General features: G+C 30.4%; 1 protein-coding gene and 1 long non-coding RNA gene across 3 annotated transcripts in view; one reads left to right on the top strand and one right to left on the bottom strand.

Annotated features, from left to right (window-relative positions):
- LOC140675677 (uncharacterized) overlaps positions 1-5873 on the bottom strand; it is a 75877-nt gene extending 70004 nt beyond the window's left edge. Inside the window, 1 exon segment of the mRNA XM_072910294.1 lies at positions 5847-5873. Within this exon segment, the coding sequence (XP_072766395.1) occupies positions 5847-5873 (27 nt within the window).
- Positions 5874-16645: 10772 nt separating this feature from the next.
- Positions 16646-26387, top strand: LOC140675621 (uncharacterized). Of its 2 annotated transcripts, XR_012048416.1 has the most exons (4): positions 16648-16905; positions 17044-17122; positions 21019-21662; positions 25113-26387. It is a non-coding gene; the product is annotated as an uncharacterized lncRNA (long non-coding RNA). The 2 variants fall into 2 exon arrangements; XR_012048415.1 differs by lacking the exon at positions 25113-26387 and having other exon boundaries at positions 16646-16905; positions 21019-22337.
- Positions 26388-26657: the final 270 nt, after the last annotated feature.

The raw sequence follows: 26657 nt of genomic DNA, 5'->3' as shown, positions 1-26657 counted from the left end.
GGGGCGGATGCGGGAGGGGGGCCGAAGGCCCCCCTTGCACCCACCCCGTGTGTGTGTGCGTGCGCGCGCGCATGCATGTATGAAACTAACTAATATACATGTTTTTTCTTTCTTTCTATCAACTTTTTTTGAAGATCTTATGAATGATGATGAATAAATTTATTTATGTAATTTTTTTATTTAAAACTTATAAAAAGACTTGCGCTTTCGTAAAAACACTTGTACGTATTATCTTCGCACTAGTTTTGTTGATTACAATAAAAAAATTTGAATTTTCTTTGGGGTAGTACTTATGCATATTTATTGTATTCTTTTGTTACATGTTGTGGTAATAATACGTATGTAAATGTTGTTAATGAACCACTTATTTGAAACTGTCTATTTTGCCCTCGAAAAACGAATTGACATAATGTGTCGGTGACTGTGTCAAACGTTATATAATGTGAATTCTCAATATAAACACAATATATATACATATATTGTGTTTATATTGCGAATTCACATTATATAACGTTTGACAAATATATATATATATATATATATATATATATATATATATAAATAGACAGTTTTCTGTATATGTATATATGTATATACAGGGTGTCCCGTAACTCTCAATTAATATTTTAGGGGGTGAAAGAAGGTGGAATTTTGAGTAAAAAGTTCCTTTTCCGATTTTGGCTCAGACCATTATTTACCGAGTTATTAACAATTAAAGTTGACTAATCAGACGGTGCGCGGCCAGAGTACTTAGGAGCGTAGCATGTCATGGGACCCTTCGTGCTTACCGTACATTTTCTTCATTAAAATTTTATTGTAAATTTTCTTGTTAAATAATGAATAAATAAATAAATCAATAAATTGATAGATAAATAAATAAATAAATAAATAAATAAAGAAGAATAAATACAGTTAGAAATGTTTACAAATTTCTGATTGCTTTTTATTTTTATTTATTATTTCTTATTATTTTGTTTATTTAATTATGTATTATTTATTTATACATTTATTCAATTATTTAACGCATAAATTCTCACGGCTAATCAAGCAGTTATGGGAATAACTACGGGACGTTCGCCATGAGTATTTAGGAAGATTACTGACAAAAAAAACATTATCATAATAAATAAATTGTTTAAACAATTTCTTAAAAAATTGTCTTTACATGCGTCATATACATATACGTAATTTTTTTCATAGAAACGATGGTGCTCTCAGTTTTTACTTAAACTTCAATTTCTTGAGAAATTTTTAAAACTTAATTTATTTATCTAACAATTTATTGATTTATTTATTTATTCATTATTTAACAAGAAAATTTACAATAAAATTTTAATGAAGAAAATGTACGGTAAGCACGAAGAATCCCATGGCATATTACGCTCCTAAGTACTCCGGTCGCGCGCCGTCTGATTAGTCAACTTTAATTGTTAATAACTCGGTAAATAATGGTCTGAGCCAAAATCGGAAAAGAAACTTTTTACTCAAAATTCCACCTTCTTTCATCCCCTAAAGTATTAATTGAGAGTTACGGGACGGACACCCTGTATATATATATATATATATATTTATATACATATATATATATATATACAACAGTGCTACAACTTTTATTATACCAAAATATTTACATTATCATAAAAAAAAATTATGCATACCGTTCTTCAATACAGATAAATTTTGTAATCAATCACTATACTCACATTAAAATTCAGTTCAAATCATTTAATTTTGTATATACTTGTTATGGTTTATCTCTTTTAATTTAAAAGATAAAAGGGGATGACCACTTCCAGATGGGACACGCTGTATATATATATATATATATATATATATATCTAGATTGACGATCTTGTTATTTCATATCATGTGTTGTTTTTATAAAAATTAAAGAACATCAGTACGGTAATTACAAAGTTTAAATTTTTTTGAGAGTTTCAATTATAGAGAGATAGGAAGAATGTAAATTTTCCGTGTCGCTCTGTAAATTCAAACCTGCCTTCTGTCTTTTCATGTGCAACATTTCAGAAGTCAATCTTTTTTTATAGCAGGATTCCCTATCAAGGATTTGAATATTATTCTAGTCAAATTCATGTCTCTTATCAAATCTATGTTCCGTTATCATTGATTTTTGAGTGATGTTTAAATTTACATATCTTTTATGCTGCCCGACACGTGTTTTCAACGTACGTTTTATCTGCCCTACATATGACACGTCTATTAATTTCTTTATGAATTCATCTCTTTTTATCAGAGGTTTGAATTTCTCTGAGATATATGGAACATAAGGTAATAAATTAAGAAAATCGTTCTTTATGCCCTTTTTTTTGAATGTTGTTTATGTAAATATTATTGTGGAATACGGGGACATAACAATATATAAATTTGCCTAATAACCATTATTAAATTTATATAGTTATGTCCCCTATGTCCCGTAATATGTCCTTGTGCCGCAATGTCGTGCCACTCGATGTGGGAGAAATTTGCCTCGTAATAACTCTTAATGATTATTGGGCAAATTTATATATTACAATCATTTGTATATTACAATCATTTAAAGAGGAGATTTATTTTTGTGCTATTTATCTCGCGCGCAGCTCTTCTTAATCTAGTTTTATAATATTTATCTTAATTTGTAATATTCGGAATCTTTATTTAATTTTGTTGATAATTTTATTTTTAAAAAAATATCAATTTTAAAAAATTTGTAAGAAAATCTTTTAATCGCGTCCAATTTTATATTTCGTTTTTATAATTTGATACATTTTTTAGAATCTTAAAGACTCTGTGATATTTGTTGAACTTTAATTATTATAAACATATAGATAATTAAGCGACTAAATGAATTTTTTTCACAAATATGATAATCATCGTAAAAATTGGACTTTCCTTTACAAATTAAAAAAAAAAATTGAGGTCTGTATGATTTTTTTCTCGGAGTTATGACGTATCAAAGTTATCTATACATTTTTATTATTGCCAGTATTAGCGATGTATGTACAACACGAAAAGGTTGCATTCCACTCGGTGGAGTGTGTCAAACTATGCAATTTCTTGGAGACAAAACACCTTAGTTTTGAGAATATGGTAGTAAGAGGGAAGGAAAAATTCAAAATCTGATAAATGCTTTTTAAAGTAGAAGCTTTAAGCTACAAAAAAATTCCAAATACGACAATTTTTCGTGGAGTTATGATTATTTGAAAGTATGTGAAATTGTGGTATAAAAATTTTTGTTGAGATTCCGCCGCGCCGTATATCGATTACTCCATTATTCAGAGCGAAATTCGTTTCTACGTTACGCACGAGGCTCGAATGTTTTCCTGGCTACACGTGTGGTCGATTAGCTAATCCCCTAACTTCTCTTTTTTTGTAGAAAAAAAAGTTTTGCGCGTACAATCGCCAGCAAAGCCCGAATCAGAGTTAAGTGAGAAATAATGTCGGAGATAATTAAACAATGGCAGGTTTTTTTAAATTTTTTGTCGAAGTAATTTAACATTTTCTATAGGACTATTCCAACATCTTAGTTTCTAATAATATGATGTTGCTATATAAATCGTGAATATATTATTATAAATATTGGTATTATAAATGCTGGTAAGAAATATCAAAATATGAAAATTTTGGATAGAAGTCGGTGTTGGAAATAACCAATGAATTATTAATATGTAACTGAGTTACATAAAAGCTTAGGAAATTCTTTGTGTGTTTCCCTCCCAGGTTTTCATGCAACAAGTTGCAACTATAATCCTATATTTTTCAGAAAGGGGAAAAATAGGCCTTTCAATTTACTTAAAAAATCCATCGAATTTCAAGAAGCTTTTATAAATATAAGCAACTTACATGATAATAATTTCATAGACGTTTTTAAAAAAATAGAAGCATTTGTTTGCCGTTTATATGGTTTAAAAAAAATAAATCAGGTTAATGAAGCTCGATTTGCTATTCTTTCAAAAACGTATACATTCAAAGATGCTAATAATGTTTTTAAAGTAAAAACGAAAAATATAAATGCTTATACTTTGTCGATATGCAAAGCAGAATTAAAAAAGCAGTTTCCACGTGCTGCGTATGTACATTGCAAATGTTTGGAGAAATGCGGATAAAAATGTACCCACAAAAAATTAATGTCTTATTTACAATAAAATAATATAGTTTTCAATTGATATTTTTATTAGAATTTAATTTCATTATTATATATTTTGTCAATATTTTCTTGTTATTATCTGTTTAGTTCAAATATCTGTTTAGTTTACATATCAGAAATCAACTATTCCATGTTACAACAAATCTCAATGAAGCGCAAAACTCTAGCCGAGAGTGTTTATCTTGACGTAGCTACGCACAATGAGACGATCGATACGTCACGACGCATAACTGCGACAGGAAAAAAAGCCCGAAAAAAACTGTCTCTCTCAGGAGCATTGATGTATAAATATCTGGGCAGAGCCTTCAGGCGCGGGGAGTGAAGATTTTAGGGGAGGAAGAGGTCGCCATATTGTCTAGCGACATTGGTACTATTCCTTTGTAGTGGAATAATAAAATAATTAGAATTCGATTATAAATTTATCAATAAACAAATAAATTTTGTGTCTCAGGCTTGGTGAATATTATATTTTTTTTATATTTAATTTTTATTCAGATGCATGTTTTAGTTATCTCATAAATTTCAAACTCTTAATTTTAATTTAACACACATGCGAGCGGCGAATACATTTCTGACCATCATCAATATACACTTTTACATTTAGTCGCTTATATTTTGATATTATTTTAATTTCTTGTTACTATATTAATTATACATTGTGATGATCGGTCAGAACCTAAGATTTAATGTTAGAATTTCTCCCGCATTTTTTGACCGATGACCTTCAAATTTGTGTAACACCCGACACGTTCGCATTAATTAATTTTTTATTTTTACCTTACAAATTTTATCTATATTTCAAATATTGTAATATATATGTTTTATTTTATTTTATTTTAATATTTGAATTGTAACCGCTACCTTTTAGATTCCTGCTCTTTTGTATCATTTTGAAAATCATGATTTAAAAAATAATGAAATGTAGGAAGGGAGGGGGAGGTTGAGAAAAGTAAATTGGTGATGGCAAGGGAAAGAGGTGGAGGAAGTTAAGGAATATAAGTATCCGGAGTATGTAATACAAAAAAAATGGGAAGCAGGAAAGGCAGGCGAAAGATAGGACGAAGTGGGGAGGGAGGCGGTATTAGGGCAGGTCATGCCATGACCATGACCGTCATGGTGCCCGATCGATATTGGGGGCTGGGGGATAGCAGAGAACCCAGATTCAAGACACGCAATATGCCAAATAAAGGGGATACGATAGAAAGAATGATGTACACAAGCGCGAACCGCATACGTGTGTGCTCAGAGATTCTGTTAGCTTCGGATAATAGAAAAGAACAGATGCATATATGTTTTATTTTATTTTATTCTATTTTAATATTTGAATTGTAACTGTTACTTTTAGATTCCTGCTCTTTTGTATCATTTTGAAAATCATTATTCAAAAAATAATGAGATATAGGGAAGGAGGGAGGTTGAAGAAAGTAAATTGGAGATGACAAAGGAAAGAGGTGGAGGAAGTTAAGCAATATAAGTATTCGAAGTATATGATACAAAAAAATGGGAACCAGGGAGGGCAGGTGAAGGGTAGGATGAAGAGGTGAGGGGAGGGGACGGTATTAGGGCAGGCATGTTGTCTGATCGATACTGGGGAATAGGGAAAAGAAGATATGGAGAGGACAGAAGAAAAAGAATGGGATTTGTTCATTTCGTTACTCCCGATGAAATGAACGAATCCCATTTCGTACTGCTTACTACTTACTCTGTACTCTGTACTGCTTGCTGCCATTGTAGACGACGTATAAAACTTTTAAACAAAATGATTTGCATTGTCGTGAGCAGATAAAATATCCACTTATTATAAAAAAATATAATTTAAAAATAAGAAAAAATATAATAAAATATAGTAAAAAATATAATAAAGATATAATTAAAAAAGTAAAAATATAATAAAAACATAATAATATAATACAAGTATAAATATACAATATTTGATAAAATATATAAATATTGTTGTGTCCATGATGTCGTCCGTTTTTGAAGAAATACTGATTGACTCTCTCAGCTGAGCCGGAAAATCAATATATCGATCGGTCTGAAGTCGTCGAAAACACTCGTAGGGGCATCGCACGGAGATTATTATTTAGAATTTTAGAATTTAGAAAAAGCAAAGGCTCGTTCAGGATTTTGTTCAAAAGAGATTATTAATGAGAATTTTAATTATAATCTATATAATTACTATTTTTATAAAGATCGTTGTGTATTTCAAGAAATCTTCTTTATTGCGTGTGCGCTTTATTGCGAGTGTGTATAGTAAAGTCGAATAGTTGCATCGCGCGCGTTCGGAAATAATATCGATATCGTTCCGCGGACGTAACAATATAAATATACAATAAAATCGGACGGGCGTTGCTCTGTCGCGATTACTGCGTTCAAGTAGCTGTCGCGATTATCGTTCTAAATAGCTCGTAATTAACAGAAAATCAAAGATTCCGACCACGTGTACAGGCCACCGCGCCGTTACCATAGTATAACTAGTAGGGGCACTCCGAGCTTTTTCGGGGTTTGCGTCGATCCGTCCTGCGCATCCGCCATGTTTTTGGGAGGAACCAATCAGACAATTATTGTTATGTAGTAGTGCGAAATCTGTGAGAGTGTATCACAGAGGTAACAATATTATATATTTGTGAATATAAAACTATAAATTATTTTTATTTCTTTTATTTTTTACATAATTTTGTAACTTTTTCTTAATTTTTTAAAATTTATAAAATTTTTATACATTCCTTTCACGGCATAAATGTAACGCAGATTCTTTAAACGATTGATACGCCACTGAATATTCGTCCAAAAACATGGCGAAATACCACGTGATCAAAGACAAAAAGATCAAAGTACCGACAAAGAGTGCCCCTACTAGTTATACTATGCCGTTATCGTACCGTTTCGAGTTTAGCGAAAGGCTCTCGTTCCATGTTCTTTGTTTAAAACAGGGAAGGCTCGCTCCAATATGTTATAGAGCCCAGTGTATAAAACTAATTGTAAGTAATGTATTATACTATAAAATACCATGTATAATACAATGTTTAATACCTCATGTATAATACATGCCCAACCCTGAGTAGAATATATTCTAGGAACTTTATGGTTACGTTCACAATGAGAGAGAAATGGAAAATTTAAAAAAAAATTTTTATATTAATTTTAATATTAATTTTTTATTAAGTAATTTTATATATACATAAATTATAAATTAAAATATGATAAAATTATCATTAAATTGTTCTTTTACGCATTTATTTCAATTATCGATTGAAATGAATTTCTCACCTCCCTTTAATTGGCCGTGGATCCTTCGGCCGGGTTGGAGAGAGGGAGGTCCAAGGACCCCCCGTGTTCACAGCCCCGGTTGGATGACTGGGGGGAAGAGGAGTGATCTACGGGGAGGGACTGGTCCAATTTCTCTCCTTTGATTGATTTAATTAAAATTTTTGTAACAGTACCTATGTTATAAAAGAGTTAGGGGAACGTGGGATAGAACAGCACCGCGGGGTATAATGGTGCAGAGTCGATATCTTTTTAAAGAGATGCTACCATGTCATGAAATATGTTGCAATTATTGCTATTAGGTGTCTCTTTCTGCGTGCTGTTATTAGTAGTCGCAATATTTTTAGTTGAAAGTTGTTATAAATTATTTAATGCACTTGCTGTGCTCTCCGCGACTGAGTTGTAATTCTTCAATATATTTACATAAGGTAAACAATGATAAAATTCTATTTTTTATTACCGTAAATACATTTATGTTTTAAAATGATCTTTTCTTATTAATTTCATACTGTATCTATGTAAATATTGATTAATTATAATTTTTTATATGATCAAAAGTAAATAAATACGTTTTGAGGCTTAATGAAATATTAGCCCACGAAATGTTGTACTTTTTATTTTTATACTAGAGAAAGAAAGAGAGTATACATAGATGCTGTTTTTCAAAATTAATACCAAAAATTATTACATTAAAAGATATTTTTCCATGTTTTAAAGAGAAAAATATTTATTATAACAAGAGAATTGTTCTTATGTATTAATTTATAGTTATCATTTAAAAATACAAATCTATATTCTTATGTTCTATATATCATATTATAATATAGAACTTTTAAGTTTTAGACATCAATGTTAATGAAATAAACAAGTTTTGGAGGTAGTCCATTATACCCCGCATAAAAAGCATATCACGAAAATCTAGGCTTTTACTAAATCAATAATCTCGTCTATTTAAACTATTATTTTATAATAAACTTGTGTTTTTTCTTGTAGTGGATATTCCAAAGAATATTTTTAGTAAAAAAAAGATCGATTTATTTTTTTTTAATATGTTGAAAACTTGCTCAATGCTTACGTTGGCCGTTCTACCCCACGTTCCCCTATTTTGAAATAATTTTCATAGAAGTTTCTTTTGTATAAATATATAAAAGGAACGCAACGCCAATTTTCCCCTGGTTTCAACGAGTCCCAGTCTCCCCTGAAACTGCTAATGATTAATTTATAATAATTTGTAATATTGTTACGTCCGCTGGATCGATATATAATGCAACCCGCGCGACGTAACCGTTCGGTTATTACTTTCGGACTCGCACTTGTAAACAATAAACAACACATACTTTAATAATGATAACCTAACCTAACCAAGACGGAAATTATACAAAAGTATGAAATATAAATAACACGAATAATTGGCGGTTGAAGCATAAAAAAAAACAGTTTTATTAAAGTAAATTATACCAAAATGTGATAACTATATTTCTTAATAACTAATATTGAGTACATGGGCGAAGAAAAACTTAACGTAAGTGATATAAGTCCGATTGATATAAATTTCCAATGCGCATTTGTACGTTTCAATCTCCGCTGAGATTCTCCTCAGTGCAAATTAAGCTTTATGAAATGACACTGTGTTCGATGAACATGAGCGTATGACGTAAAATGATAGATTGACTGCGTTCCAAAATCTGCTCACGGTGCTGACAATCTATGCAATACGCAACGTTAAATAAATAAGATTGAATATTTATGGGCGATTCTGAATAATAAAGTAAACAAATGGGGAATAACTAATAAGAATTCCTATTTTGAAGCGCTACAATCTGCATGGAGGAATCTGCACTTACAACATTTGAAAAATTTAATTGATAGTATATCAAGAAAACTTGAAAAAATTATTAAGACTAAAGGAGGTTATATAGTTTATTAATTAAAATAATATCGTTATCTTTAAATTGAAATAATATGTATATTAAATGACTTTTTTATTTTGTCACTCTTAAATATATGATTTTTGAGAATAAATATTGTATTAAATAGAAAATTAATTACTTTTTTTAATTAAAAACATCTAATTAATAAATACATTTTCAATTTTAATTATAAAAAGATCTATAATATATTTTATTTTATTTGGACAAAGCAAATTAGCCTTATAGATGAGGTGTAGTTTTTTATTTTTGCCGGTATATCTATTTACAGTAAGAGAAGAGTTTTCACAAAATTTTTTTAAACTCTTCAACTGGATCTGTTATATGGTAAAATGAAAGAATTTTATTGAAATTGCTGTAAACACTACACAGATACTGACGTATATTGATACTTGTCCGTACAGTATCATATGTCGCGTCCAATTTCAATTGGTCCCATCCCTACCCCTCTTCATCCTATCCTTCACCTGCTCTCTCCCTGCTTCCCATTTTTTTGTATCACATAAGGGAGATTGAGGTTGAAAGTAACAGAAATAGGTTTATAATTGATAAATTGATAAAAAATTAATATATTTTGATTTTTTTATGTAATTAAAAATTATCCGATTTATGTCGTGTTTGATGTCATTTTAATCGCAAAAATCTCATTAATCCATTACAATTATTTTCGGACCAATAAAATGCGAAATGTAAAAATTTTATTTTCTATAGCAAGATGAAATACGAAAGATTGGAGATAAAAAGAGATCCGCGACGAGACTTCGAAAATCTTTTTCGTGTGGGCCATCTTGCCTCCTTTTTCTCCCTCTCTCCCCCCCCCTCTCTCTCTCTCTCTCTCTCTCTCTCTCTCTCTCTCTCTCTCTCTCTCTCTCTCCCCCTCTCTTTCTTTCTCTCCCTCTCTCTCCCTCTCTCCCTCCCTCCCTCCCACCCTCTCTCCCTCTCTCCCTCCTTCCCTCCTTCCCTCCCTCTCTCCCTCCCTCCCTCCCTCCCTCCCACCCTCTCTCCCTCTCTCCCTCCTTCCCTCCTTCCCTCCCTCTTTCCCCCTTTCTCTCTCTCCCTCTCCCTCTCCCTCCCCCCTCTCCCCCTCTTTTTCCCCCTATCCCTCTCTCCCTTCCTTTTCCTCTCTCCCTCCCTTTTCCCCCTCTCTCTCTCCCTCTCCCTCATCTCTCTTTCTCTCCCTCTCCCCCTCTCTCTCCCTCTCTCCCTCTCCCTCTCTCTCTCTCTCTCTTTCTCAAATCTCCAGCATCGAAGGTTTTTAAAGAGCTCGCTTATCTATAAAATGTAAACATCGAATAAAATAAAAACTAAAACTTCCATTTCGCATTTTATTGACTTGAAAATAATTTTAATGGGTTAATGAGATTTTTGCGATTAAAAGGACACTAAACATGACATAAATCAGATTATATTTAATTAATATGTATGGTTAATCTAATTCAAAATTATCTGATTTATGTTATGCTTATGTCTTATATGTATATCAGAGTGTCATTTTAATCGCAAAAATATCTTATTAATCTAATAATTACTTTTAAACTAATAAAATATGAAATAAAAGAGTTATTTGATTTTATTTCCTATTATAAAATGTTATATATATATATATATATATATATATATATGTCAGTTTATTGATACACATATACATCACTTAATAAAGTACAAAACATTATTGCGTATGATCTTCTCTTTCATTTTGGTAATATTTATTGAAGTAATATACACATATATATTTATTAAAATACTTTTTTCTTGAAATTATTAAAACAATAAATTTTATGTAAAATAAAATATATGCATTTTAATTCTATATATACGTATATATTACTTCATAATATATGTTAAAGTGGAAAAAGATCACACACAACTAATAATATATAATAAAATATATTAATAAATTTATTATATGTTTCATACTTTTGAGATCTACAATTATGGATCTAGCACAGACACGAACCACAATTTGTGGATCTAGCACGGACTCGAACCAATCGGTCATTTTACCGTGGCACTGGAAAGTGGATCCAGCCACGTAGTTCCGCAGGCCGTAAAATGGATCCAGTTAGCGCCACTGTACGGCGGAGAAAAAGCATTCCCTGAAAAACGGCGGCATGATCCCTCTCAGGGTTCTCTCTGTTTAGAAAGAGTAAAAAGAAACAGGAGGGAATGTATCGGTGGTGGGGGCTAGCCAAATCATAGACTTTTATAGACGAAGCGTTAGGCAGCTCCGTAAAATTAGCCGAACCACTTTGATTTTTTTATAATTAAAATTAACTAATCGTTTGGTCATCGTTTGTTCATAATTGGTCATCCAATTAAAACGTTTGGTCATTTATCGTTTTTTTTTAATTAAATAATTAAAATTTCGAACTAAAGTTAGCCGAACATTTTTATTTTTCGTCCAATCGAGTTAAACAAGAGCTTATTCGATGCAGAATCATTAGGTCATCACAAATAAATTCTTTACAACGTTTGGTCATCCATAGTTTATCCGAAAAATGAAAAAAATCATGTGCGGTAAAATGACGACGGGCGACGTATAGTGACATGGACGTGCGCTACGGTCACGCGCGCATGCGTTTTAGTAACTTACACAAAATTTTAAATAAATCCTTTTTAATTTTAATAAATACTTTTTATGTTGCTATACAAGTTGCAAACCCATGTGGAATCGTATATGTATTGCAAAGTACATGCTTAGATGGGAATGCATAGGGGGATGGGGCGAAGCCTCGTCCCCATAAAAAATATAACAAAACTTGAGAGCGTAGAAACTACCAAGGCTGACAGTACTGTGTGGAAGTTTCAATGCTATTTTCCTAAGCAAATGCTATTTGACTGAAGCGCTGTTAGGCAAATGGCTCAATGAATCGTGCGTCCATGCATTCAGTATTTATTTTGTAAGATTATGAATAAAAAATTATAAATATAGTGTAAGAGTTCGGACATAGGTTGAATTAAAATTTTACATTGAAACTTCCAGACGGTACTGTCAGCCTTGGTAGTTTCTACGCTCTCAAGTTTTGTTATATTTTTTTATGGGGACGGGGCTCGCCCCGTCCCCCGATGCATTCCCATCTAAGCATGTACTTTGCAATGCATATACGACTCCACATGGGTTTGCAACTTGCATAGCTACATTATTAAAAAGGATTTATTTAAAATTAAAAAAGATTTATTTAAAATTTTGTATAAGTTACTAAAACGCATGCGCGCGTGACCGCAGCGCACGTCTATGTCACTATACGTCGCCCGTCGTCATTTTACCGCACATGATTTTTTTCATTTTTCGGATAAACTATGGATGACCAAACGTTGTAAAGAATTTATTCGTGATGACCTAACGATTCTGCATCGAATAAGCTCTTGTTTAACTCGATTGGACGAAAAATAAAAATGTTCGGCTAATTTTAGTTCAAAATTTTAATTATTTAATTTAAAAAAAACGATAAATGACCAAACGTTTTAATTAGATGACCAATCATGAACAAACGATGACCAAACGATTAGTTAATTTTAATTATAAAAAAATCAAAGTAGTTCGGCTAACTTTACGGAGCTCAGAACCGGCGAGAAAATTCCAGCGCCACTGTCACCAACATTGAGAAATGAATTCTTATTTAATGTATTGGTGTATATCTGTATACGTACAAACATCATTGCATTTCAAAAGAGACAAAAACATCGTTATTGTCTTTTATTGTCTCTCCTTAGCAAGCGGTGCTGACAACATCGATTCGTTAGCTGTACCTTAGGTGCAGATAGCGATATCCGCTTCGACAATATTTAGCTCATAAGGAAGTTATATTTCTTCGTAACTTTTTTTTATATATTCTTTATATAATAACACAGATCGCTACAGAGCCAGATTTTGCATTTTTGACTCTAAAAAATTTAAAATAAATTGATTTCGAATTCAAGGCGCAGCTACACCTGACCGCGGTGGGTGGGAGTCTATTGACCACGTCGCCAATAGGCCAGTTTAAAACGAGGCTCTCTGATTGGTTAATCGTTGCTGATGACCCTAGGCATCGGTCGATATAAGTGGCTGTGGTCAATCGTAACGTGGTGAAACGGGACGCTCCCGACCGGCGGTAACTCTCGCGATCAGCAGCACATTTTTGAAAATTTTATTTCGATCTTTTTCTCAAAAAATCGCTCTGTAGCGACCTGCGAAATATCCTACTGATTACGAATATCACAATTTTATTAAGGGTCGACAGGACCAGCTCCGTAAAGTTAGCCGAATCACTTTGATTTTTTTATAATTAAAATTAACTAATCGTTTGGAAATCGTATGGAGATGATCAGAAGTCTAATTAAAACGTTTGGAGGTTCATCGCTTTTTTTAATTAAATAACTAAAATTTCGATGTATAGTTTGCCGAACATTTTTATTTTTCGTTTAATGGAGTTAAACAAGAGTTTATTCGATGTAGAATCGTTAGGTGGTCACGAAATTCTTCACAACGTTTGGAGGTCCATAGTTTATTCGAAAAATGAAAAAAATCATGTGCGGTAAAATTCCAAATTCTTTTAAGGCTCATTCACACTTTGGCAGAAAAACAGAAAGCAGACAGCAAAAGCCAATCAAAACTCGCGTTGGCAATTGACTGTTAAAGAATTTCTAATATTTTTATATGATAATATGATGAATGGAGTTCCGAAAAGCTCAAACCCCTGATTTTGCTGTCATCACGTATATTTACGTATTTTGATGCGCTGATTACGAAAATAATAATGAAAGTTACCGACAATTTAATTTTCATGGTGAAAACCATAAAAAATCGTTAAAAAATGACGTCTTTTGGTTTTATTTTATCAAATACTGAAAATTTAGAAAAATGTTTTAAACAAAAGTTGTATATCTCTCCGAAATACAATTTTATGTTCTATTCATTTTTACCATACAAGTGATAATTTTCTAGAAAATCAAACTTAAAGATATATCTCATCACACTACAATATGGGGTGCATCCCGTTTGGACACGTTCAGATTGGATACTGCACGATTGGACACAGCATAATTGGACACTGAACTATTGGACATCACACGATTGGACATCATTTGATTCAAAATTGTACGATTCCACATGAGTTTTTAATTTTTTACGCAAAACGAGGACTATAATGTACGATTCTACATGGGTTTTCTACAAAATTTTACATTGAAACTTCTACGCAGTACTGTTAACCTGCACTCAAATTTTGTTATTTTTTTTATGGGAGCGGGACGGAGCCTCGCTTCTAATCATGCAATGTCTAATCGTGCAGTGTCCAATCGTGCAGTGTTCAATTGTTTTCAATTTTTTACGCAAAACGAGGATCGTAGTGTGATGAGATATATTTTTAAGTTTGATTTTCTAGAAAACTATCACTTGTATGGTAAAAATGAATAAAACCTAAAATGCATATTTCGGAAAGATCTACAACTTTTGTTTAAAACATTTTTTTTAATTTTCAGTATTTGATAAAATAAAACCAAAAGACGTCATTTTTTAACGATTTTTTATGGTTTTTACCATGAAAATTAAATTGTCGGTAACTTTCATTATTATTTTCGTAATCAGCGCATCAAAATACGTAAATATACGTGATGACAGCAAAATCAGGGGTTTGAGCTTTTCGGAACTCCAGCCGCTGTTTGCTTTCTGTTTTTCTGCCAAAGTGTGAATGAGCCTTAAAAGAATTTGGAATTTTACCGCACATGATTTTTTTCATTTTTCGGATAAACTATGGACCTCCAAACGTTGTAAAGAATTTATTCGTGACCACCTAACGATTCTGCATCGAATAAACTCTTGTTTAACTCGATTGGACGAAAAATAAAAATGTTTGGCAAACTTTACATCGAAATTTTAATTATTTAATTTAAAAAAAGCGATGAACCTCAAAACGTTTTAATTAGACTTCTGATCATCTCCACACGATTTCTAAACGATTAGTTAATTTTAATTATAAAAAAATCAAAGTGGTTTGGCTAACTTTACGGAGCTGACAAGACCGGCGAGAAAATTCCAGCGTCACTGTCACCAACATTGAGAAATGAATTCTTATTCAATGTATTGGTGTATATCTGTATACGTACAAACATCATTACATTTCAAGAGAGACAAAGACGACGTTATTGTCTTTCATTGTCTCTCCTTAGCAAGCGGTGCTACCAACATCGATTCGTTAGCTGTATTTTAAGTACAGATAGTCATATTCTAATTTTTCGTTTTCAGCTTCGAAAAAGTTATATTTTTTTATGAATATTTTTTAATATATTCTTTATAAAAATTAAAAAGTTTGTAAAGAGTCGGATTTTGCAATTTGACTCTTAAAAATTTATAATAAATTGAATTCGCATTCAAAGAGCAGCTACACCTGATCCGCGGTCAGCAGCACATTTTTGGAAATTTTATTTCGACCTTTTTTCCAAAAAATTGCTCTTTACGAACCTGCGGACAATGTTGCTGATTAAAAATATCATAATTTTATTGCAATTTTCTCTAAATTTTAGCTGTAATACGACAAAAACAAATGCATAGTTCGCAGCCGGCCGATAAGAATCTTCACAGTGCTTTCTGTCGACCCTTAAGCTTGTATTAGACTACGAATTGAAAATTGAAGATTGAAGATTAAAGATTAGAATTTGACTAATCAGAACAAAAGGAATTAAAATTGCTTTGTCTTGATTGGTCCAATTTCAATCTTTAATCTTTAATCTCAATTTTTAATGCGTAGTCTGATACGGGCTTTAGAGGCATAATTGAAATTAACAATCGATTTGACATATAATTAATTAAAAAATAATTAAAATTTTTATTAGGTAGGCTAACTCATAGACCTTGAGACCTAAACCGAGCAATCCCCATTTAAATGTGTTTCAAAAATGGTTGGAAAAAAAGAGAGAGAGCAAGCGTGAAGACGGCCATATTTCTCTCTCTTTCTAAGATTGTGATTGGTTCTCCTAGTGTTACCACGTTAAACTGTGGTGTTACGGCATTGAATAGAAAGAGATAGAGAGTGGCCGTTTTTGAATGAGTATAAAATGACCACGTATTTGATTGGCCAATTCAAAATAGGACTCTCTGATTGGCTAATCGTTGCTGGTGACCTTAAGCATTGGTTGATATGATTGGTGGTATCCAATCCGAACGTGGCCATTTCGGACGCTCTCGCCGTTTTTGTGTGCTTTCTTTCTCTTTTTTTCGATCACTTTCACCGATAGATGGCTCGGTCCTAAGGTCTATGGGCTAACTTCACATTAATATTTATTTTGTTAATAACAATTGAACTAATAACAACAAACGTCAAAATCAGGCTAGCAATAACCAACACACGTCAAAATCAGACTAACAGTAACCAACAAACAACCAACAATTTATTACAATTACTGAAAGTTCAAAAAATTAACTTTGGTTGGCTATCTTTACTAGCATAGTTCCTCTCAGGCTTCTCTCTGCTATTACTTTCAACAAAAGATTGCGCTAGCAGCGATTTACGATAAACAGATAACGGCTTGCACGTTTAAATTTTCGATATTAGTATCTTCTGACAAATATAGGTTAAATTCAGGAAAGTAAGTTATTTATATTAAAAACGTAAAATAATATTTAATATAAGTATATATTTTAATAAGTACTTGCAGTGTATTATTTTAATAAATGTATGCAGATAGGTTCAAAATTATTAATTTAATTTAATTTAAATATTGCAGGAAATTTGCTTATAAAAAAGTGTGGTTGCACTTTTCTTCTGGATAGCATTTTAGATAGCATTTTAGATAGTTTAATCAGGTAATTATTTTATATTACTTCTTACACATCGCATTTAAATAATAGTTATTTATTATAAATAAATCATTAAATGCATATGTATTCTTACATATGCAAGCTAACTCATACAATACATACAACTTTGCCAAATAATTTAAATAAAAAAAAACAGCAACAACTATATATATAATATATTTATGGAATACATATGTTCAGTTTTAATAAGCGTATCTAAGATAGAGTTCAAAATTATTTATCTAATTTAATTGTGTAGAAAATATAGTTGTACACTTCTTTTGGATAGTATTTCCAGATAGTTCAATCATGTAATCACTTTATATTACTTTTTATACATATTTAAATAGTATTTATTTATTATAAATAAATCATCAGTACATATGCTTTTACATGCAAGACAACTTATATAATATGTAATTTTATGAAATATCTTGGTCCATTGAGAAGCAAAATATGTATGTATATTTATAAAATATTTTGTTTAGAAACGACAAGAATTATATATTTGTTTATGAAATAATATAAAATAGATTAATTTTCTTAAAATAAAGATATAGGTAGGATAAAAAGAGTGATCTAACCAAATTAGCTTCTAAACAATGTTTTACAAATATATATCCTACATACAGTTGTTGCTGTTCCTCAATGGATTAAGTGGCTTAATGAAATTACATCTATTACAAAAGTTATCTTACACACGTAAGAGCATACATGAAATATCTTGCACAAGAGCATATACACTGATTATTTAAAATAATATTTTAATAAAAATTATTGTAAAGTGATTATCTGATTCAGCTATTCAAAAATACAGAATATATAGCTTTACTTCTTTTGAGTAAACTTCCAGTAATATTTATATTAACTTAGTAATTTTAAATTGTCTACATACATTTATAAACATAATTTTAAACTGCATACTTGCCTCTTGCAAAATATATTTATGTTAAATATTTATATATTTGACATTTTAAAAAAGATATAACTTATAAATCATAACATATAAATTTTTTATATTTAAAATAATTTGCTTAAAGATGTTAAAAAAAAGAATGATACAGCTCTAAAAATTTTACCTTTTTAATAAAAGGTACAAAATACAGTTCTGAAAAATTATTGTATGTACATATTGTATTATTGTTGTATGTATTGTAAAAAAGTGTATTACAAAATAGTCTTATTGTAATTTATATAATATTATTTTAGTTAAAAAACTGTCACATTGAGAAAAGTTGTGCAAAATAGATATTTTAATTTTTTACCAAAATAATTATATAAAAACAAACGCGAACTAATAATAAAAACTTATGGAATTTTAAATAAAAACATTTTAATTGAAAAAATTTTTGTAAAAAATTATATTATAAAAAATAATATAATTTTTTAACAAAAATAATAATTAAAATTAAAAATTGAAAATTAATACAAAATAAAAAAATTTAATTAACTAAAAACTACTAAATTTCAAAATATTATAATTTTAAAATATTAGACCAACAAATAATAGTTTAGGGAGTTGTTTGTGTATTTCTGAAGGAATGAAAATGCGAAAAGTGAGCAACTTGTGTGATCGCTAATTGGTGCATACTTTTAAATCTAACAATATACACCAATCAATTACTTTTCGCATTTTCACTCTTTCAAAAATACATAATCGATCCTTAGAACTAAAAGAGCAATTACAAAAGTATGTTTTTCGTCTATTTTTAATTCCACGATTGTAGAACTTTGTACCAAATAATACAAACTTCTTATGATTGATGTCTCATCATAAAGTATCATTTTACACACAAATCAATTCCAAAATCGAAACCAAAAATAGACGATTTTTGCAGTCGTTCTTTAATTTAGTTACGTCCAATAGTCATAAAGAATACTTTAAAATTTCATTAACATATTGTTTAGTTTAGCCACACTAAATTATTTTAATTATAATTTTTAAAACTTTTATTTTGTATTAATATTTAGTTTTTAATTTTTAGATAAATTTTTATTTTTAACATTATTATTTTTGTAGGAAAAAAACAATTATAGTTTTTTAATTAAAATGTTTTATTAAAATTTTTACTTAGTTATCAATTTTTATATCATTTTTGAAACTAAAAAATTAAGGCCGGTATTCATAGTCCGTTCTTATATTCAAGCTCGTCTTAAGTAAGGTCTTAAAATTCGATTTGGGCATCTGATTGGCTGAACGTAGTCTTAAGTCGACTAAAAATATGTCTTAAGATGATCTTATATATAAAAACGGACTATAAATACCGGCCTAAGTTAACTATTTTGCACAACTTTTTTTATTATAACAATTTTAAAAAAAACTGTTTTGTACACTGTATACATTGTCTGTCTGAAAAAAAGGAGACTGATTTTCTGTAGTACAAATGGCGTTATTTGTCTGGCTACTGTGATATTTTGTAGTATCACCTTTCAGAAGCATGCTTATTTTTTCAACCGTTTAATCGATTAAAGTCGCTCGGTAACGACAAGCGACCGGGACGCTAGAAATTTGAACAATGTGAACGTTGAAACCTTTTCCTACTAATCGTCGCGTTTCGTGCAAAATGACTACAGATGAGACTTACATTAGTAAAACGATAGTACACGATATTAATATCTGAATTTTTTCGCGTACGCGATGTTTGCGTCATTTATATTGTGGCGGAGTGCTCTGATCTCTTCTTGCCTCTGAGCGATTCTCGGCCTTCACGAAATCATTTATATATCTTTGTGTGACTTGAACACGACTTGAGTCACCGTAATTTTAAATAAATGTTTCTGTACCGCGGTTTTATCCATAGAAGTTTGGCGGGAAACTTAATTTATACTGCTCGTTGTCTCATTGACATGATAGAAAAAGTAAAAGCAAATTTTAAAGGGAGTTCTACAATGCGTTGCCAATGTTGTCTAGCTGCCAGTTGCTAAAGATGGTAAACTCTAGTTACAAAATACTGTTTCTGGTTGAAACAACCAGTAGCGGTTGCTAAAGAAAAGTTAAAAGTGGGGCAACTTTTCTTTAACAACTGCAACTACTTATTTTAACCGGAAATAGTATTTTACAACTAAAGTTGCTGTTCTTAGCAACTGGCAACTGGACATTGGTAACGCATATTGTAGAATCTCCTTAACTACATACTAATCAATTTCAAACCGGCTACTAATGATTGAAAAAGGAATAGACGAGTTTCTGAAAGGTGATACTACAAGATTCCATAGTAGTCAGATGAATAGCATCATTGTACGACGTATAGAAAATCAGTCTCTTTTTTTCTGGACAGATATATATATACACAGGGTGTCCCGAAAATGCTGGTAAATATTTTAATGGCAGGTTCTTTAGAACATTTTAAGGCGAAAAATTTAATACAAAAATGTCGAGGCTACAATAGTTTTCAAATTAGAAAGATTTAAAGATTACGAATGACAGGACTAGAATTTCGCGCGCTCAGATACGGCAAAATAACAAGTGATAAAAGAATTAGATAAATTAGATAAATTTATAGAAGCACTTTTATCACTTGTTATTTTGCCATACCTGAGCGCGCGAAATTCTAGTCCTGTCATTCGTAATCTTTAAATCTTTCTAATTTGAAAACTATTATAACCTCGACATTTTTGTATTAAACTTTTCGTTTTAAAATGTTCCAAAGAACCTGCCATTAGAATATTTACCGGTCTTTTCGAGACAACCTGTATATATAAATATATATATATATATATATATATATATATATATATATATATATATACTATGATAAGTGCATAAATTCAATGTATTAAGACATTCCTGTGGTTGTGTGACACATTCATTTCATACATAATACACATTTCTCGTTTCATGAAACATCTTGTCATCTTGTTGATGTGCTTGTGATTGCCGGCTTGTGATTGAACTCCTGCAGAATAATATTCCTGAGATTTATGCAAGTAAGTTGCAATTTCATTTGTACATACATGCATATACGCACAGAAGTTAGAGAGGATTTAAAGTCATATTAAATACTATAAGAGTGAAAAACCACGGAAATCTGATCTCTATCTGTGATTTATACACATAAACACATACTTGTATATATATTCTAGCATCTTCTTTTTATTTTTCTCTTTTCTTTTCAATTTTATAATTATCATGGAAGTGTGTGATGAATTGACGAAAAAACGTAAACGAAGTTTTACAGAAAGTTGGCTTAATGATGATCGATATAAATCTTGGCTACGCGAAGTACCATCCGATCATAGTCTTTATCATTGTAGTATATGCAAGAAAAATTTTTCGTGCAATTCAACACACGTTTCAAAACATGTAAATTCTGCTTGTCACAAGAAGAATATGAAAGTAAATACATTATCTGATGTTAATAATGATTTACCAAAAAAAAAATGGCGTAAAAAAGTATTTCTACGAAAATGGTTATACATTGATCAATTTAAAGGTTGGTTACGCGAAGTGCCACATGACACAAGTTTATTTTTTTGTTCGGTTTGCGATAAATCTATAGCTGGCGGTTTATCGCAAATCTCTCGTCACGCAGAATCCAAAGCACATGTAAGTAAATGTGAAAGCAATTGTATTGAAGTAAACAGTTCGAATGAAGATTCACATATCCAAATTAATGAATCACTTTTGTTGTTTAATAAGCATAGAAAATCAGCGGAAATGAGATATGCCGCATTAATTGCTGACAAAAATATTCCCCATCAAACTGCAAAAGAGATGCTTAGTTTCTTTCAAGATGTAGGAAAAGATCCTAATGTGTTGAGAAGCATGAGAATGGGTCGAACAAAGTGTACAGACATTATTACAAACGTTTTGTGTCCGATTGAGACGGATCGTGTTGTTAATAAAATTCAGAACACAATATTTTCAGTTTGTATTAAAACGTCTACTGTAACTAATGATAACTGGATGATTTTTCTTGTCCGATACGTTGATCCAGAAACATTAGATGTTCACTCACAATTAGTTAAACTAATTAATATTGATGCCAAAGAGTTAAGCGCAGGAAAGTTGTTTCATGTATTTCAATGTGAAATGGAGCAATTAGAGATACCATTTTTAAATATTATTGCTCTATCATGTGACAATACATCTATCATGACAGGAAAACATTTATCATTTAAAACCCAATTAGAAGATGTATGTCCACATTTATTAACGTTTTCATGTCCTTGTCATTCCGCCGCTTTAGCAGCGCATGCTGCATGTACTAAATTGCCCAAATTTTGTGAAGAATTTATAAAAAAGATCGCCAATTATCTTAATAGCAGTCCACAAGGTTCGGGTATTTTTCACGAATTTTGTGAGTGTTTTCAAGAAAAAAATCGCAAAATATTAAAGTTATGTGATACACGCTGGCTTTCTCACTATTTCTGTGTCGAAAAACTTCTTGAGTTTTGGGATAAAATTAAATATTTTCTCATTGAAGTGGTTGTGAGCGAGAAAACAAAGACTACAGAATATCTATTGTCTATGATGGACAATGCAGAAGTAAAAGCTTATTTTCTTTTTTTGAAGTATACATTAAATTTCTTTAACACATTTATCGTTTTTTTTCAAGCGTTAGAAACGAGGATTCATTTGTTACAACCAAAATCTACACACTTTCTTTTCCAAATCTGTCGAAACTTTTTAAAAGAAGAATATTTAAAACTATTATCTACAAATATTGTATTTTCTCTAAAGGAAAATCAAAAAGCTATTAATGAAATAATTTTAGGATCAGAATGCGAAGAATATCTTAATGAATTAACAATAAAAGGTCACATAAACATAGTTACAACTGTTCGAAAAAATTGTTTATTATTTTACGTGACTGCGGCAGAGGAAATTCATAAAAGATTACCTATAAATGATATATTTTTACCAAAATTACAAGTTTTTCAACCATATGTAAGTTTATTCGATAACGATAGAGAAACATCATTTAAAGATGTATCTCTCATAGTTAAACTAACTATCGGTGATTTTGATGAAGACGCTTTAAAACAAGAATGGATTGCATTATCATCAGATTTTACAATGGAAGAAAAACAAAATTTCTCTAAATTAAATTTCGATAATATGTGGAAAGAAATTTTACAACGTCGATACAGTGATAATAGTGTTAAATATCCAAATTTAATAAATGTTCTGAATATTATTAGAACACTTCCAAATTCAAATACTGATCCGGAAAGAATGTTTTCTCTTTTAAATAATATAAAGACAAAAAAACGTAACAAATTTTCGCCGGCTTCTGTTAATGCCATTTGTGTTCTTAAGTCAGCATTAGAGACGAGAAAAGAAACAGCTATAAATATGACAATTGATGAAAATCATATGTCTCTTATGTCGTCCGATAAATTATATACTGCTAAAAAAGACAAAAATATTTTACAATGTGCTGTGGATGCTGCTGACATAGCTGGTCCTTCGTCTGATAAATAATGAATTCTGTAAAAAAACATCATACTTGTAAAAAAAATCTTATCTGTAAAAAAACATTACTCTTGTAAATGACATACGTAATATAATATGTATTACAATGTGATATATCATAGACCAGACGAAGGTCCACTTTAAAAAATGTTATTTTTTAATGCTGTGATTTTGGCTTTAGATTCGCAATCGATAACCCTAAATGTATTGTAATGTAAAATCTATATATTGATTTATAATTTGACAAAAGTTAAAAAATTAAAAAATGATAATTTATAAGGCTCTTAAATAAAACTAATAACATCAAAGAGAAAGTCAAATGAGTCAACGCAGGATATAAGGGTACAAATAAAAGATCGATGTAAATCGGTTTAAATGCGTATCATCAAAGATTACAGTTTACGACGAAGGAAAGGGTAAGCAGATTGATTTTTTTTTATGTTATGATTATTTTAAATAATAAGTTCATTGAGTTCGATTGGTGAGAAGTGCTTTAGAGCATGCATTCGGTACTTTTGTTTATAAAATTTGGAGCCAGTAAGAAACTTATTACATTTTATGTGTCTGCACTTTTAAGTGCTTTAGTGTGTCATATGATTATACATATTGTATTGCTAAAGATGGTTCGCAGATGATTTGAAACGTTCAATTAAATATTTTTTTTTTATTATTAAAAAGACTTGAGTTTTATTTACACTCTGCTCTGGCTCATGTTACCTTTCTCTTTGACATTATTAGTTAAAAAATTTATATCTGTACAAAATTGCGAAATTCTAGTTTAAGTTAGTGTTTTTTTATCAAGTTGTATATTAAGGCTCCCGAGTAACTTCGCCGCGAAACTTCGATGTCGACGGTGGCGACATATAGTTCGGTCTCTTTCTCTCTTTTGGGAAATATGTCAGAAGCGAGAAATGACAGCCCAATTTATGTTGCGACCTACGTCGTAATTATTTGCTTTTTGCTAGTGTTGTGATGTGCAACGTATTTATGAATCTTGTGAAAATGTACAGCTGCCAAGCTGTGTAAGGAATAAACTGTGTAAAGTAACATTTTCCTCTCCTTTCGACAGCTGTCAAATCGCGTGTTTTTCCGCATTGCAAGGGTTCATTTCGGACTCAATTTACAGTTATTTATCAATTGTCAGGAGAAAGGATTATCAGCCGTACATTTTTACAGGTGTGCTGAAGATATTGGTAGTATTATTTCGTTGAAATATGTTTTTATTTACATGTTAGTCGCAACATATATCAGGGTATCATTTCTCGCTATTTCTCGCTTATGACGTCACAATTTCAATATGGCCGCGTTGATTACTCGGGAGCCTTAAACATATACTAATTATATTTTTAAAACAAAATTTTTGTATTTTTAAAAAAGTCTTGGGGATTTCTAAAGATTAGCAGTTTAAACATTCACAATGTACAAACAGCATTAACGGAACTAGATAACGTAGTAAATAACTTTAGAAATAGTAGTAAACAAAATGTAGCGTTTAAAAATGAAAGAAAATTTCATAAATATGTTCACGAATTTTACAATATAGGTAATCGATTATAATTGATTTATTTCTTTTTATAGATATAAAAGAATTAATTCTTTATATGACGGTTATTGACGAACTGAAGCTAGAGTAAAATGAATGATAAAACATGTAAAAAAATTATAACAATTTCTTTTCTTTTCTATTGTAAGTATATTTATATTTTAATTACGCTTCTCTATTCTTAATATTTTATCCAATGTTTCTACTTACAAAAATTATGCTGTATGTTTGTTTAAAGCACTTATAATTAGTTACATACACTTGTATAAAAATAAAATAAATTATTATTTATGTATACATAAAAACATTTTCATGTGCAGGGTTGAGTGCGTTATTAATATAAATTTAGAATAATCATACACATAAGGACGTTTCTATGTATATAGGAAGAAAATGTAAAAATAAAAAGTAAAAGAGTGTAAAAAAACAAATAATTAAGAATAAAATGGATAATATAAAAATTTTATATTTCCACAATTTAGCGAAATACCATTTTCAAAGATTTTGAATCATACTGTACTATAATTACTTGCTGTCATACATATACTGGAAATCGTTTTATTTTTAACACAATCAAACATCTGTATTCATGTCAAATAATACCTTTCTTACTCTTAATCTTTCTTCTTATTGTTAGTTCCCATTCTTGAAGCGATGAAGAAGAAATAAAAATACATATCGGTTAACGTATTATTTTTTTTTATTCATTTTCAATGAAGCTGCATCTGTGGTATCACAACAATGCCCTTGCAAGTACAAAATGCCTCGAGAGAGTCCATTCATTTTTTTTTTTTTTTTTTTTTTTTTGCGGATACAAGAGACTCTCTTATAATGCGTCGCGCATATAAAAATGGATGTGAATACGCCAATCATAAGAAAGTTTAGATTGGCGAATGCAAATTATATATTTTGGTCCTTTGCCCATCGCTCCCGTTTGTTGTCAAACACACTCTTCTTGTACAAATCTAATCTCACAAAATATAGTTAAATTAAATACAAATGCGTACACAACAAACGTAGCACTCAATCGTACCACATCGCATTGGATTATTCTAAGATCGCCGACATTGCAGCTGCACTTCCGGGCACTTTCGCTCTTCGCATTAAAAAAGTTTTCTCAAAATAATTTCCAACAAATTCAGATAGCAGCCCAATAAATATACTTAAAATGTCTAATCGCTTATCATTACGATATACAAAATTTCGGGAGAAAAAAAAAGGAAGGAAAGAAAGAGAAAGAAACAGAAGTGGAAAAAATATTTATTATGCGCTCTAGATTGAGCTAGCTTAAAAAGTAAGAAAAGAAAGAAGTAATGATGATTTAATGATTCCGTAAGTTACACCCGTAAGTAAATAATTAGGTACACTTGTCAAATGGAAGAGAGATCGCTATCGATATTCATAAATTAAAAAAAAAAAAAAAAAAAAAAAAACGAGTGTCTACAATATATATTGATAAATATATATCTGTGTACAGAATAAAGCTAAAACTTAAACTTGAGTGTGAAAGTTGTAAATGTATTAATTTAAGAATCTATTTCTCAGATTATTTTTATGTAATATAAAAGATATTGTTAATA

Source organism: Anoplolepis gracilipes, unplaced genomic scaffold (genome assembly GCF_047496725.1).
Source record: "Anoplolepis gracilipes unplaced genomic scaffold, ASM4749672v1 Contig20, whole genome shotgun sequence".
NCBI lineage: Eukaryota > Metazoa > Arthropoda > Insecta > Hymenoptera > Formicidae > Anoplolepis > Anoplolepis gracilipes.
The sequence above is the reverse complement of the archived record's forward strand: the minus strand, read 5'-3'. Positions and strand labels throughout refer to the sequence as shown.